Consider the following 13909-nt stretch of genomic DNA (forward strand, 5'->3'; position numbering starts at 1 on the left):
AATCCCATAAAAACAGGAAACTGGAACCCATAATATATACCCAAAGGATCTTTCATGTAAAGAGAGAGAAGAAAAAAATACATAAATAATAGAAAACAAAAGTAGAAAATAAGGTATTTTTTTAAAATTACAAAAATGAAAATATTTTAAAAAGAAAAGGCCCTGAAACAGTATTATGAGACAAGAAATCTCCAAAGAAGTTGTTTTGTTGGTATTTTGTTGGCCATCTAGGCACACTGCCTGCCCTTAAGAGTAGTTTGTATCCCTAGTGAGAATCCCTTGGTAGAAACTCCATTTTCATTTGCAAGTGGCTATCAATTAGAGATTGATTCTACATTAGGAATGGGGACATGGGTCCACTCCTTCCAGCTCTAATACCCCATCTGGTGCAGACTTGCATGCTTCTCATACAAGCCATGACCACTCACCCAGGGTCAGTATCACCTTCAGTGGACTGGGCTCTACCAAGTTGATATAATCAAGAAAATGCCACACAGACTTGCCTGTGGAGTCATTTTCTCAGTCAATCTGATGGAGTCATTTTCTCAGTCAAGTGTCCTCTTCTCAGACAACTAACTTTGGTCAAGTTAAAAAAGAAAAAAAGAAAAAAGAAAAGGAAAAGAAAAACTAACCAGCTAACCAGAACAACAGGTAACAATGTACTTTTATTTTTTAAGATTTAACATTTTCTTTGACTAGGGTATCTATTTCCTCTATCATGTCTCCAGTGACTGAGATTCTCCCTTCCATCTCTTGTATTCTGTGGTGAGGCTTGCCTTTGAGGTTCCTGGGTGAGTTCCTAAAGTTTCATATCCAGTTTTCCCTCAGTTTTTATTTTCTTTGGTGGTCATATGTCCACTTTCACCATTTCTGTTTTCATAGATTTCTTTAGTGGATTTATTTACTTTCTCCTTAAGGACCCCTAACATATTCATAATAGCTATTTTGAAGTCTTTGTTTTGTGCTTCAGCTAAGTTGCATTTCTCTAAGGAGACAGTTGTATCAGGCTCCTGTCAGCATATATTTCCTGGCATCCACATTAGCATCTACTTTTGGTGACTGCACATAGGATGGATCCCCAGATGGAGCAGTGTCTGGACGGCCCCTCCTTCAGTTTCTGTTCCACACTTTGTCTCCATATTTGCTCCCATGAGTATTTTGTTACTCCTTCTAAGAAGGACCTAAGCATCCACACTTTGGTCTTCCTTCTTCATGAGCTTCATGTGGTCTGTGAGTTGTATCTTAGATCTTCTGAGCTTTGGGTTAATGTCCACTTATTAGTGAGTGCATACCATGTGTGTTCTTTTGTGATTGGGTTACCTCACTCAGGATGATATTTTCTAGTTCCATCCATTTACCTAAGAATTTCTTGAATTCATTGTTTTTAATAGCTGAGTAATACTCCATTGTGTAAATGTACCACATTTTTTGTATCCATTCCTCTGTTGAAGGGCATCTGGGTTCTTTCCAGCTTCGGGCATTTCTCAAAGTCTGCTGTAGTAGCATTGCTGGGCTTTAGTGGAGACATACTGTTCTGGCTGTTATTAATTATGTTTTTATGCTGGTATCTCAGCATACAAGTTTGGGATGGTTGTAATTCTAGGTGCTGATATCTTGTCTTTGTTGGATGGGTGCTTTTGTCCCTTGGTGTCTGTTGCCCTCTGGTTCTTGGAAGAGTGTGGTGGCTGTGGGTTGCCAGATAGGGAGTGCTTCTGAGATCCTGCAAGGTAGCCACTAGGGGTTATGGATAGAACATGTTTTCTAGTATTGGGAGCTAACAGAGATAGAGATGGGTTAGAAGTTGGGGAGCTGAGGGAGGTCACCAGGAGGGAAGAGAGCAGGGTATGTGTCAAGAATCTGCTTAGTCCCCTGGAAATAGGCGCAGAGAGTGAGAAAAGTCCTCAGCAGACCATTTGTTACAGACCTGGCAATGAGACTGGGGGATTGGACATGGAGGAGAGGAGGAAGAGTGAAGCTCCCCTTCCTGCTTCACTGGACTATCTGCTTCTCTGGCTGGTGTTGCTGGTGAATTCCTAGGAAACGCCTGTGGAGAGTTGGCTGCTGAAATAAAGAACTGAAATAATGAGGAAGGCTGTAGGAGAAGATCTGTGCTATCCACTGGAGATGGGGGCAGAGAGGATGGGGAGGCCACACGGCAGGTGGTCTGCTACAGATTTGGGAATGAGACAAGGTTGGATATGGCTCAGAGCAGGGAGAGTGAAGTTCTGAAGATAGCCTACCTGCTTCCCTGGCCCATATAGCCAGTGAGTTCCCAAGAAATCACAATTTATTCTCTTTGAGCCGTGCTGTAGAATAGATTTTTGAAAAACCAAAGAGTAAATATGGCCTTTTGCCTTTGAAGTTATGAATCCAAGACACTCAAACTTGTGTCAAGTTGACAGTAAAAAACAAACCATGGAGCAGAAGTTAAGAGACTACATTTCCAAAGAACTCAAGTTCAGTCCTCAGTATCGTATAATAGTTTACCTTATTGAATGATATTATGCCCTCTTCTGGCCTTTGTAGGCACCAGACATGCATGAGGTACACAGATATACATGCAGGCAAAACATTCATACACATAAATAATTTAAAAATTCAAAATCAATAAGATAATAATTTAAAAATTCAAAAATCAACATGATAAAGATGTGATAGCCAGAAGCTGGAAATAACCCAATTTCCATTTATCCCACAACAGAAGAATGGATACAGAAAATGTGGTTCATTTGCACAATGGAATACTACTCAGCTATTAAGAACAAGGACATGGTGAGTTTGCAGGCAAATGGATGGAACTAGAAAATATCGTCCTGAGTGAGGTAACTCATACCCAAAAGCACATGCATGGTATGTACTCACTGATTAGTGGATATTAGCCCAAAAGTACAGACACAATCCACAGAACTCAAGAAGATTAACAAGCTAAAGTGCCAAGTGAACATGCTCAATCCCACATGAGATGGAGAAAAAAAGCAATCATGTGGGGGGAGAGGGAGGCAGGGACCTGAGTGGGAAAGAGGACAGGGAGGGGGAAAGGGAAACATGATCAGGTATTGGGGGGAACAGGAGAGAAGCCCTGAGGGCCAGCAGAAAGAATGGAAACAGGCAACCTCAAAAGGTAGAAGGTGAGGGGACCCTCTTGAATGTACCAAAGACCTGGGAGGCGAGAGACTCTCAGGACTCAAAAGAAGGGACCTTAGATGAAATGCCCTACAGTGGGAAGAGGAAACTTGTAGAGTCCACCTCCAGCAGAAAGACAGAACATCAATTGGAGGGATGAGGTTGCCATCCCACAGTCAAAAACTCTGACTGAGAATTGTCCCTGTCAAAAAAAAAAAAAAAAAAAAAAAAAAAAAAAAAAAAAAAAAAAAAAAAAAAAAAAAAAAAACAAAAAAAAACTACAGGAGTGGAAATGGAGAAGAGACTGAGGGAAAGGAGGTCCAGTGACAGGTCCAAATTGGGATCTAGCTCAAGGGGAGCTCCAAGTCATCACACTATTACTGATGCTATGGTGTGCTTACAGACAGGAGCCTAGCATGACTGCCCTCTGAGTGGCCATACCAGCAGCTGACTGAGACAGAAGCAGATACCCAACCATTTGACTGTTAGTTGGTGACCCCTGTGATTGAATTAGGAAAGGCTAGAAGAAGCTGAGGAAGAGGGCAACCCTATAGAAAAACCAGCAGTCTCAACTAACCTGAACCCCAGAGATCTCTCAGACACTGAGCCACCAACCAGGCAGCATACACAGGCCTCAACACATATACAACAGAGGACTACCTGGTCTGGCCTTAGTGAGAGAAGATGCACCTAACCCTCAAGAGACTTGAGACCTCAGAGAGTGAGAAGGCCTGGTGGGGTGAGGCTGGGGGTAGGGGCCATCCTCTAGGGGACAGGATGGGTGTAGGGAGGTGAGGGGGAGGAGGTATGGGATGAGGAACAGTCATAGGGTAGACTGGGAGGGGGATAAAGACTGGACTATAAAAAAAGATTAAAGAATTAATTTTTTAATTAAAAAAAAAACTAATCAGGACAACTGTACTTCTAAGGCACACAGCCTGAGAAGGCCTAGAAAAACACTTCCTGGTTCTGGCCTAGTTTCATTTCTGTGATCATCTTAGCTGAGAGGAATTACTTCCTGGTTCTGGCCTAGTTTCATTTCTGTGATCATCTTAGCTGAGAGGAATTATGTATGCCTGGTTCCAAATGCAACTTATTACTGCTTAATCTAATTCCTAATTGAGCACTACATCACAACAACTCCATGTAATACCCTGGCCATGGTTCTCTCTACAGGAATATATATATCTGTAGGTAATGTGTGTGTGAAGTCAGGGATCTGATACTGCACTTGTGAGTGGAGATGACCACAGTGACATCAGAAAAGAATAACCTAACTCTTCCTATATCTCCACTCTGAAGGATCCCCTATGTGTGTTATGTCATTGCTATACAGTTTCCTATCACTCACTGTTGCTTCTCGCTATGAAACTCCAGAACACATACTAGAATATACTCAGAGGGCAAGCGCTTCAGATCCCTTCCCATTACTGGAGCATCTAGTATCAGTCACCCTTCCCATAACAGAGTCGGTTATCAACAGAACCAGAGGAAACCCACATCATGCCACCATTCTCATGGGGCTTACTACAGGATATGGCCCATACACTGTCCTCTACCACATCTATGTGAATTGCTGGAGTGTTCTCACTCTTGGGCCATCAAGAGACAGCTGGTCTTTCTAAGTTTGACAAAAACACTAATGACAGAAAAGGAAACTTCAGGAATGTATGACTTCACTGCTGAATTTAACCAAAGTTTTAAAGGCTAATGCCAATGCTTCTTAAAATATTCCACAGAATTCACAGAGAAGGAACGTCCCGTCCCTCCCTGCTTCAGACACATTCTGTGAGGCCAGCATCACCACATCACACAAACCTGAAAAGGATACAGTAACAGTGGAAAGACAACAGGCCAATATCACTATGAACATAGTGCAAAAACAATGCTCAACAAAATAGTGACATGTGTAAGAATGAGTCTGAGTTTGTTACTACAAGAAACAGGACTGGTCTTGTTCTTACACAGCTGTTTAACAGTATTTGAGAGAACTGCCCAGCGTGCGAGGCCTGGAGTGAGACTACCATAACCTTTCAAATGTCACGGGAGTCTGAGTGTCAGGGCTAGGACATATATCAAAAAACTCATTTATCATTGCTTCTCTCCTAATAAGAGCACCAGACGTCTGTGAGCAATACCATCTCTAGGCAGGTGGTACTGAGCTATATAAGACAGCAAGCTAAACATGGGCTAGAGGGTGAGCCAGTAAGCAGTGTCCTTCCATGGTTCCTCTTGAGTTTTTACCCTGACTTCCCTCAATGATGGATCATGATCTGGAAATATAAGCCAAATAACCCCTTTCCTCCTATGCTTAGTTACCTTTATGGTGCTGTGACAAAGCATCATGACCAGGTAACTCAAGGAAGAAAGCATTTAATAATTGGGGCTCACAGTTCCAGAGGGTAGAATTCATGACAAGACTGCTGGAGAGTATAACAGAGAGGCAGGCATAGCCCTGTAGCAGTAGCCAAGCAAGCATTTACATCTGATGTGCAATCATGAGGCAGAGAGAGAGAGAGAGAGAGAGAGAGAGAGAGAGAGAGAGAGAGAGAGAGAGAGAGAGAAAATCAAAGTTCTTCCCCAGTGACATAGCTCCTCCAACACCTCCTAATACTTCCCAAACAGTCCTACCAACTTCTAACCAAGTTTTCAAATATAATAAAATACAACAATAAAATGTCTTTGTTGGGGTTATTAAATGTCTCTGTGGGCACAGTAATAGTGAAACCACATGATTCTCTTTCTGCTTTGTTATCCATGGGTGCTCATGAACAGCGCTAGGACCGACCAGGATGGTAGAAAGCACACTGACAAGAGCCTTAAGTCCTAATACCTTGAAACCAAGACTGCCTGGCTGCTTCCATGTTTCCATCATATCAGAGCGCACTGTCTCCACTCTTCAGTTCTTGACTGCAGCACCACACACACACACACACACACACACACACACACACACACATGCACACACACAATCACAATATACCCTGCTCCTATGGTACACTGCTCTCAGGGAGTGGAGCAGTTATGTAAAAGGCACTCTATTGAACCAAGTCTGGTTTATGAAGCAGCTACCTGCCGAGCCAGTACAGTGGAATATTTGTGCAAAATTGCATAGTTGTTTTATTTCTCAAGAAAGTTCCTGGTGGTGGCACCTGGGGGGTTTCCGCAAGATGAAGTGATTACCTTTCCAAAGTAAGACTACTTTACCAATTTTTTTCTCTGTTTAAGCAATGGGCATGAGAGTATCAAAAAGCTAGGATTTCACTGTGAGAAAACTGCAATTCTATCTGTTTGCACGCTTTTAGTTTTAAAAACTGATAGTGATATAGAGTCAATTCAGAGCGAGTCTTTGGGGTCTGCATTTAAGATGGAGAAACTATCAGATAACTTGCTTGTTTCACTTGGAGGTGTTGCCAGATGCTTCCATGAAGATTGTATTAGTGTGCTATCCCTCAGGACTATGCATTTATGGTTCATGTTTTTCACTTGAGGAAAATGAAGCATGCGCACAAAGTCTGACTAGGTTTTCTTTTCAAAATCTAGAATTCTTTCCAGTGATATGAATCATGAATTTGGACCATTATTATTGGGTTCAAATACACTAAATTTAATATTCATGACCTATGACAAAGAAGACTTTATGGACTCTCCCCCACAACCACCACTAGATTCAGTCATTATAGATTCCTATCATCATCACTCATTCATCTCCACTCACTGAGGGTTCCTGACAACTTCCCTAGCTGCCTTGGTTCTTTTAGGCTTTTTGATCTTTCTCCATATACTCACCTATTTGAATGGAAGATTCCATCTCATTGCTGGATTCTAAGGTGTATGGCTTATCTGCAGATCATCTCCCCTCATCTGATATGGAACAGTGGTCAGTTTTCTACCCTTGGTGGCTCCATAAGGTTCTTTGAAAGCTATAACTAGAGGAGTTAACATGGCTAATACTCATTCCAAATATGTATTTTTAAGTTTGTATTAAGAAGTGCTTTTTTTTTGAAAGATGCATGTTCTGAAATACTGTCCATCATCTTTAAGGACAACCTTGCAAGGAAACTGCTTTGTTTTGGCACATATAGACAGAACTCCTTCAGATAGGAGATTCACTTTGACTGTTGAAGTGCAGCATCATAGGCTCAATACATTTTCCAGTTGCAGGTTTTAATTACTGAAAAACATCTTTTCTTGTGGCCCAGTCACCGGCTCTCTCCAATATCACCTTTTTGTCAATGATTTATTCTACTTTATGTGAATATGTGAATGCCTTCATGCATATATGTGCACCATGTGTGCCTGAAGAATGCACAATAAGGCATAGGATCCCTTAGAAGTGAGTTTGTGGGTGGTTGTGAGCTTTCCTGTGGGTGCTAGAAACCAAACCAAATTCTGTGTAAGAGAAGCGAATGCTGTTAAGTGCTGTACCATCTCTCAGCCTTCCTCTAATATCACCATCTCAGAGTGGATGGATGTGTTCTCTTCCATAGATATTTGTTGTATGCCTTAATTGGCTCAGAGCTCAAGTGTCAAATTATATTTTGACATCATTTAGTGATACAAGCAATATAGAGCAAGACTGTGGGAAGAAGAAGTGAACCAGGCATTTATGTATGCATGCTTTTTAGCATGGAATCTGCCTAGGTGCTGAGTAAAGAGAGCTGGGAGTCTACTGCAAGACCCATCCTTGAGATGCAGAACAGAAAGCATGTTTGCTCAGAACAGACCATTTTCAAGGGTTTTGAAAGGAGAGGACTTGAGCTGAGCAACTCCTTGCTTTCATTGCAAATACATTTATCAGGTAAGTGATTGCCATGACAGGGAAGGCAGGATATATAGAAAGGCAGGAATTGGTTCCTGAGTTAAGCATCTTTACATGGACGAGCACATCAAGAATGGAGGATAGCAATTTTTATTGGGATTATAATGAGTCTTTAGATTAGATTGGGAAAAATTAACATATAAATAATCCAAGTCTTCTGACCCATGAACAAGATGTGCCTCCCAGTTCACTGTGTCTTTAATTATTGTAGCAACATCTTGTAGTATTTAATATACAGACATAACTTCTTGTGCGTAGATAATCCACACAAGTGCTTCATATTTTGTGGTGATTTTTAAATGACAGTATTTCAAAAATACAAATACAGGCTATCCTATATTCCCCAAAATGTCAGTGTCCGAATATGTCTTAGTAATTGTTGAGACAAAAAAGTGGATAGACGCACAATTCTAGCTTGTAAAAAGTACTTTCCTGTTTAACATGCATTTTCTTGTACATCCATATATGTTTTAAGAAGTCATCAAAAATATACAGGAACTAGGGATCAAAATACCAATTCTTATTTGTTGATAATCTATAGAAAAATCAGTTTGTTGAGAGAACATAGAAAAGTCAGCTTTAATTCACATATATGGTTCAAAATGAATTTGTTGAAAGGTGTGGTTTTACTTTTTCACCTCTCAGTAAATTTTCGATAATGCATTCCTGGGATCTTGGGTGGTGAGAAAGAAGGAAAGAAAGATATATGTATATGTATATGTATATGTATATGTATATGTATATGTATATGTATATGTATATGTATATGTATATGTATATATGAATTTGTGACCATATGAATGTATGTATATTTATGATACTGGAGCTGCTAAAAATGTTTATCATGAGGAATACTTGAAATTAATTAACCAAGTCATGCCATTCTTACTCAGATTCTAGCACGTATTAGAAATTAGATTAACATCCCTGTTATTTTGCTAGCTTTCCTTGGACAGTGTGGTTACCATGACAACTCAGTGCCTGCTGTGGAAACTGATGCCAACTCTGCTTCCACTTATGATTTTTGCCTGAATCACTTATCACTATGGTGTTGTCATGTGTTGTTTTTCTAATTCTGATTTTCCTTCTAAAATTAATGCTTGACATTTGAGATGTGGTAGAGATTTTTCCTGCCCATTTACTCATTTATAATATGCTTGAATCAACCTGACTCAGAGTCACATTTTTCTCAGAAGTTACTACCTTTTGTTATTGGTATATATATATATATATATATATATATATATATATATATGCATATATGCTAATTCCCCCCACACACAATTTAGCTAAGAAATGCCCCTTCAAGATAGCCTTAGTGTTAAGTTGATACCTTCTCAGAATTCCTTGAGCATATACTTTGCTTTCTAATACTATCTCCTTGTTTGTACAAAGGAAGTAATGCTACCTACCTCAGAAGATAGCTTTTAAAACTCTCTAAAAATAGCAGCTGACAGTGTGTGGTATGTAGCCCCCTCAGCATATGTGATTTCCATGCACTTTGCCTTCTTTATTCAGTCAAAGCAATATCTTTAAGAACATCATGGACTGGCTACATAGTAAACAGGGATAAGCCCACTTATCTGGTAGGGGAGTCTCAGTTCCCTGGTTTGGTGTGTAGGAGGAGTTGTAGGATAAAGCTGGGAAGAGAAAAAGCATCATTGTACAGCTTCCAGTGAATTGAGTCTGTCTTTCCCATCTGCTTGCTATTATCTCTGTTCCACATGCTTTCTCCCTTTTTACTATAACACCACAGAAAGATGTTTATTGTGCACTGCAGAATCTGAGGCTCAGAGTGAAGAAAGAAGTCTGATGTAGAGTTGGTAGGCTAGGTTCCTGGAGAGATTCGGTCCCCATTATGGGGACACTTAGTAAAACACTACCCTTCCACCAGTCTCCTCCATACTAGCAAGTAACAATTCCTAACATATATCAACCACAAGAGACAGTCTGAAGTTGAGATCCTGTTGTCTCATGTGGAAGGAAGGAGTTCTTTAAAGTAACTGTCATTAGGTGGTTCAGAATTTCTAGAACTCTGCATTAAATTAATGGTACGTAAACCTGTGCTGTTTACCACAGGCAAGGGTGAAGATTCTGCTAACTAGAATCAGAGGCTTTTACAGAAGCCAGGGAAGTGTCAACTCTATGAGACATGGTAAAGTAGTTTAGAGCAAAGACATCAGAGTTCTGTCTTTAGGGCACTACCTGGAACCAGTCCCATCTAAACAAAAAGATAAAATTACTGAGCCTTAGGCTGGAGAGATGGCTCAGTGGTTAAGAGCACTGACTGCTCTTCCAGAGGTCCTGAGTTCAATTCCCAGTAACCACATGGTGGCTCACAACCATCTGTAATGGGATCTGATGTCCTCTTCAACTGTATCTGAAGACAGCGACAGTGTACTCACATACATGAAAGAAAGAAAGAAAGAAAGAAAGAAAGAAAGAAAGAAAGAAAGAAAGAAAGGAAAGAAAGAAAATAACAAAGGAAAGAAAACTAATCCTTCTAATGAACAGGACTACTCTCTAGAGTTTAGTGACCCCAGGTGGGGAAGAACCGTTGACCAAGCCAGCTCAGTCAGTCAACAGGTTCTCCAGCACAGGAGTGAGGATTAAAAAGAAAAAAAGACACAGGGTTCTCAGGGCACTTGGATCAATTTCATCAATAAAGACCTCCCACTTGTCCCAGAACTCTGCATGGTGCCATTAAATTAGTTGGATTAAAATGTTGACAAAAGAAGTCAGGATTTTTCCAAGTGTGGAACACTTCCCCCCAAATCTGCTGGTGCTTATTAAACTCGAACACATTTGGGTCCAGGCCAAAATTTTTTAATTAAAAAAAAAAAAAAAACCCATGGAATTGAAGTGAGTTAATTTCAGCTTATTCTGATAACCTTTTAATATCTTAAATAATTTAGTATATTTGTCATAGTCCTCCATTGTGAATTTTCTGTCTTCTCTAGAGTGTCAGTAACTCTTTCAGTTTATTAATAATCGTTCAGGAATGAATATACAGAACACTGGCCTAGGCACTGGGAAAGTAGCAGGAAAAACAAGACAGGAAGGGGCCTTGGATCTGCCACTGTAGATTGGCAAAACCCGGATAAGAAAACGACTAACCAGGCAAGTTATGTGGGGATTTCCATGTGAAGAAAATAAAGAGAAAACAGCTTGAACAGGGGATTACACCGAGTTGTCACTGAAAGTGTTTCCTGGAAGTGGCTTTAGAACTGAGTCCTGAGTGATAAGAAGCCATGCACATACAGGCCATGTCTTGGTGTGTGTGCTTGTACTGTGTGTGCTCCAGTTAATCCAGGAGCAGAGGACAGGCAGCCCAGTGGCTGGAGCCTGGCAGACAACCAGCAGGCTGGTAGGGGGTGAGGTGGAAAGGGCAGATGCAGCACACAGTCTGGGCCACCTCTGACACTAAGACTGTATGCTGAGGGTGGAAGATCCCAGCAAGGGGGGTGACATGACCTGTAGGGGATGGCTGGTCTCTGTGCAGAGAATGGTCTGCAGAGAGGCAGGATTAGCTAGTGTGGGGGCGAGTACAGCCATCAGCAGCAGCCTGTTGCAGAAGGCCAGGGGAGGGGCTAGGATGTGTGGAAGCCATGATGCAGCAGTGTGCAGAGGGAGAGGGTTCCCTAGACAGGGCTTTGTGTGCGGGCGTGGGGGCTGTGGAAGCAGGGACCTTCAGTGACTGTGCCTGGGTGTGAGGGTAGGACAGTGAGACAGTCCAAGGCACCCCTGGGCTAATTCAGCCCACTACCGCTTTCTGTCAGATGCTCCAAGTGCCTTAGGCTATCAGCAGACAGTGGCTGTAGGGTTAACTAGTGACTTAGGGTGGGCGGGGGAAGGGGGAGACATCGTGGGCAGTGCGCTCTCCATGGACGCGCGCGCACGCGCCCAGCATTCCGCGCGAGCCAGAGGAAGGCAGAGGGACCGCGGAGCACACAGCACGCCCGTGCCAAGCCAGCGAGCGAGCGAGCTCCCGTGGAGCCCGCGTGAAGGGAGCCGCCTCCGCCGATTGATCTACAAGATGAACACCCTGCTGTCCCGGGCCAACTCGCTGTTCGCCTTCACGCTGAGCGTCATGGCGGCGCTCACCTTGGGCTGCATCCTCACCACCGCCTTCAAAGACAGGAGCGCGCCCGTGCGCCTGCACGTCTCCAGGATCCTGCTCAAAAAAGTGGAAGACTTCACTGGACCCAGAAAAAAGAGCGACCTGGGCTTCATCACATTCCACATCTCTGCGGACCTGGAGAAGACCTTCGACTGGAACGTCAAGCAGCTCTTCCTCTATCTGTCGGCAGAATATTCCACCAAAAGCAACGCTGTGAACCAGGTGGTCCTCTGGGACAAGATCCTTCTGCGAGGCGAGAACCCCAAGCTGAACCTGAAAGACGTCAAAAGCAAGTATTTTTTCTTTGATGATGGACATGGTCTCAAGGGAAACCGGAATGTCACTTTGACCCTCTCCTGGCAAGTTATACCGATTGCTGGGATCCTGCCTCTTGTGACTGGATCTGGACGCGTGTCTGTCCCATTTCCAGATTCCTATGAAATAGCCACGACTTTTTGAAGAATTCTCTCTGCAGCGGAAAGGGGACATCTGTGTACCTAAAGAATCGTAGTTTAAAACTGTCAAGAATCTGAAGAAACTCGTGCTGTAACAATGTGTTGCCTCCGTGCATGTTTACACTGAATGTGATTTAGAAGCAAACGTTTGTTCATCTCTTGTAAAGCATGCTTGATTCCTGGAGGGGGAAAAAACCAGTTAATATAATCATTTGTTAGATGCCATACGTGGTGGAAATAAGGTGACTAACAAGTTTTCCTGAAGAGTGAATACATGTTTATTCTGTAAATCACTGTAATACAGTTAATGGCTGAATGTCTGGGAAATATGGATCATTCCAGGTTTTCCCTACAAAGGTTTTTGTGTTTTACATTTTTTGAAAAAAAATAATGTTTTAATATTGTCAGTGAAAGTTGAAAACATTTGCATGATTTCCCCATTGAGTGAAGCTTATTTCAGTCTGTATGCTTACTACCACTAGATGCTAATTCTGTACAATTCTCTGCAAGACTTTATTTTAATAGGGATTGGAGTAATATAAACACTCATAGTGTAATTTTTCATTTGCAAACTCTCTTATATGTCACTGTACTCTATTGCCAACAATCCCAGGTTGTATATAATAGAAACATGGGCTCTTTACGGATGAAGACTCTAAAACCCTGAAGCTTGGAGAATCATTTCAAGCTTAAATAGCTAGCAAAAAAATGGAGTCAAATTTTGATCTTGGCTATTCTCATTCCCTAAGTTTATTCCATCTCTCATACCTGAGATGACATCATAGTACAATTTTGTTTGTAACTTACGTCGTATTTTTGTAGCCCTGAATCCCTTTGTCTTGATGTTTCTGATCTTATGTAAAAGTAGCTTGTGTTCAACTTGTTAAAAAAAAAAAAAACCTTCTATAGAAATATATCTCCTTTCACGCTCTGTGTGTTTGCTTCCTTTATAGTGGAATTATAGTGACAGGCCCAAAGTAAGATCCAGCTTAAGGGGAGGTCCCAAGGCCTGACACTAGTACTGAGGCTATAGTGTGCTTACAGACAGGAGCGTAGCACGACTGCCCTCTGAAAGGACTAACAAGCAGCTGAAAGAGTCAGATGCAGATATTTAGACCCAACCAATGGACAGAAGCTGCTGACCCTTGTGGTTGAATTAGAGAAGAGCTGGAAGAAGCTGAGGAGGAGGGCGGCCCTGTAGGAGAACCAGCAGTCTCAACTAACCTGGAACCCAGAGATCTCTCAGACACTGAGCCACCAACCAGGCAGCATACACCAGCTGATATGAGGGCCCCAACACATATACGGCAGTCCCCTGCCAGGTCTGGGTTCTGTCAGAGATGATGCACCTAAGCCTCAAGAGATTTCGGGCCTTAGGGAGTTTAGAGG

At 42.0% G+C, this 13909-nt stretch overlaps 1 protein-coding gene across 1 annotated transcript; it reads left to right on the forward strand.

Moving 5' to 3' along the window:
• The first annotated feature begins 11813 nt into the window (after positions 1–11813).
• Positions 11814–13445, forward strand: LOC117694455 (signal peptidase complex subunit 3). The gene has a single exon (XM_034485370.2). It carries the CDS (start codon positions 11829–11831, stop codon positions 12522–12524), a length of 696 nt encoding a protein of 231 aa, XP_034341261.1. The 5' UTR covers positions 11814–11828; the 3' UTR covers positions 12525–13445.
• Positions 13446–13909: the final 464 nt, after the last annotated feature.

The sequence above is a fragment of the Arvicanthis niloticus genome, chromosome X, assembly GCF_011762505.2.
Source record: "Arvicanthis niloticus isolate mArvNil1 chromosome X, mArvNil1.pat.X, whole genome shotgun sequence".
In the NCBI taxonomy this organism is placed as follows: Eukaryota; Metazoa; Chordata; class Mammalia; order Rodentia; family Muridae; genus Arvicanthis; species Arvicanthis niloticus.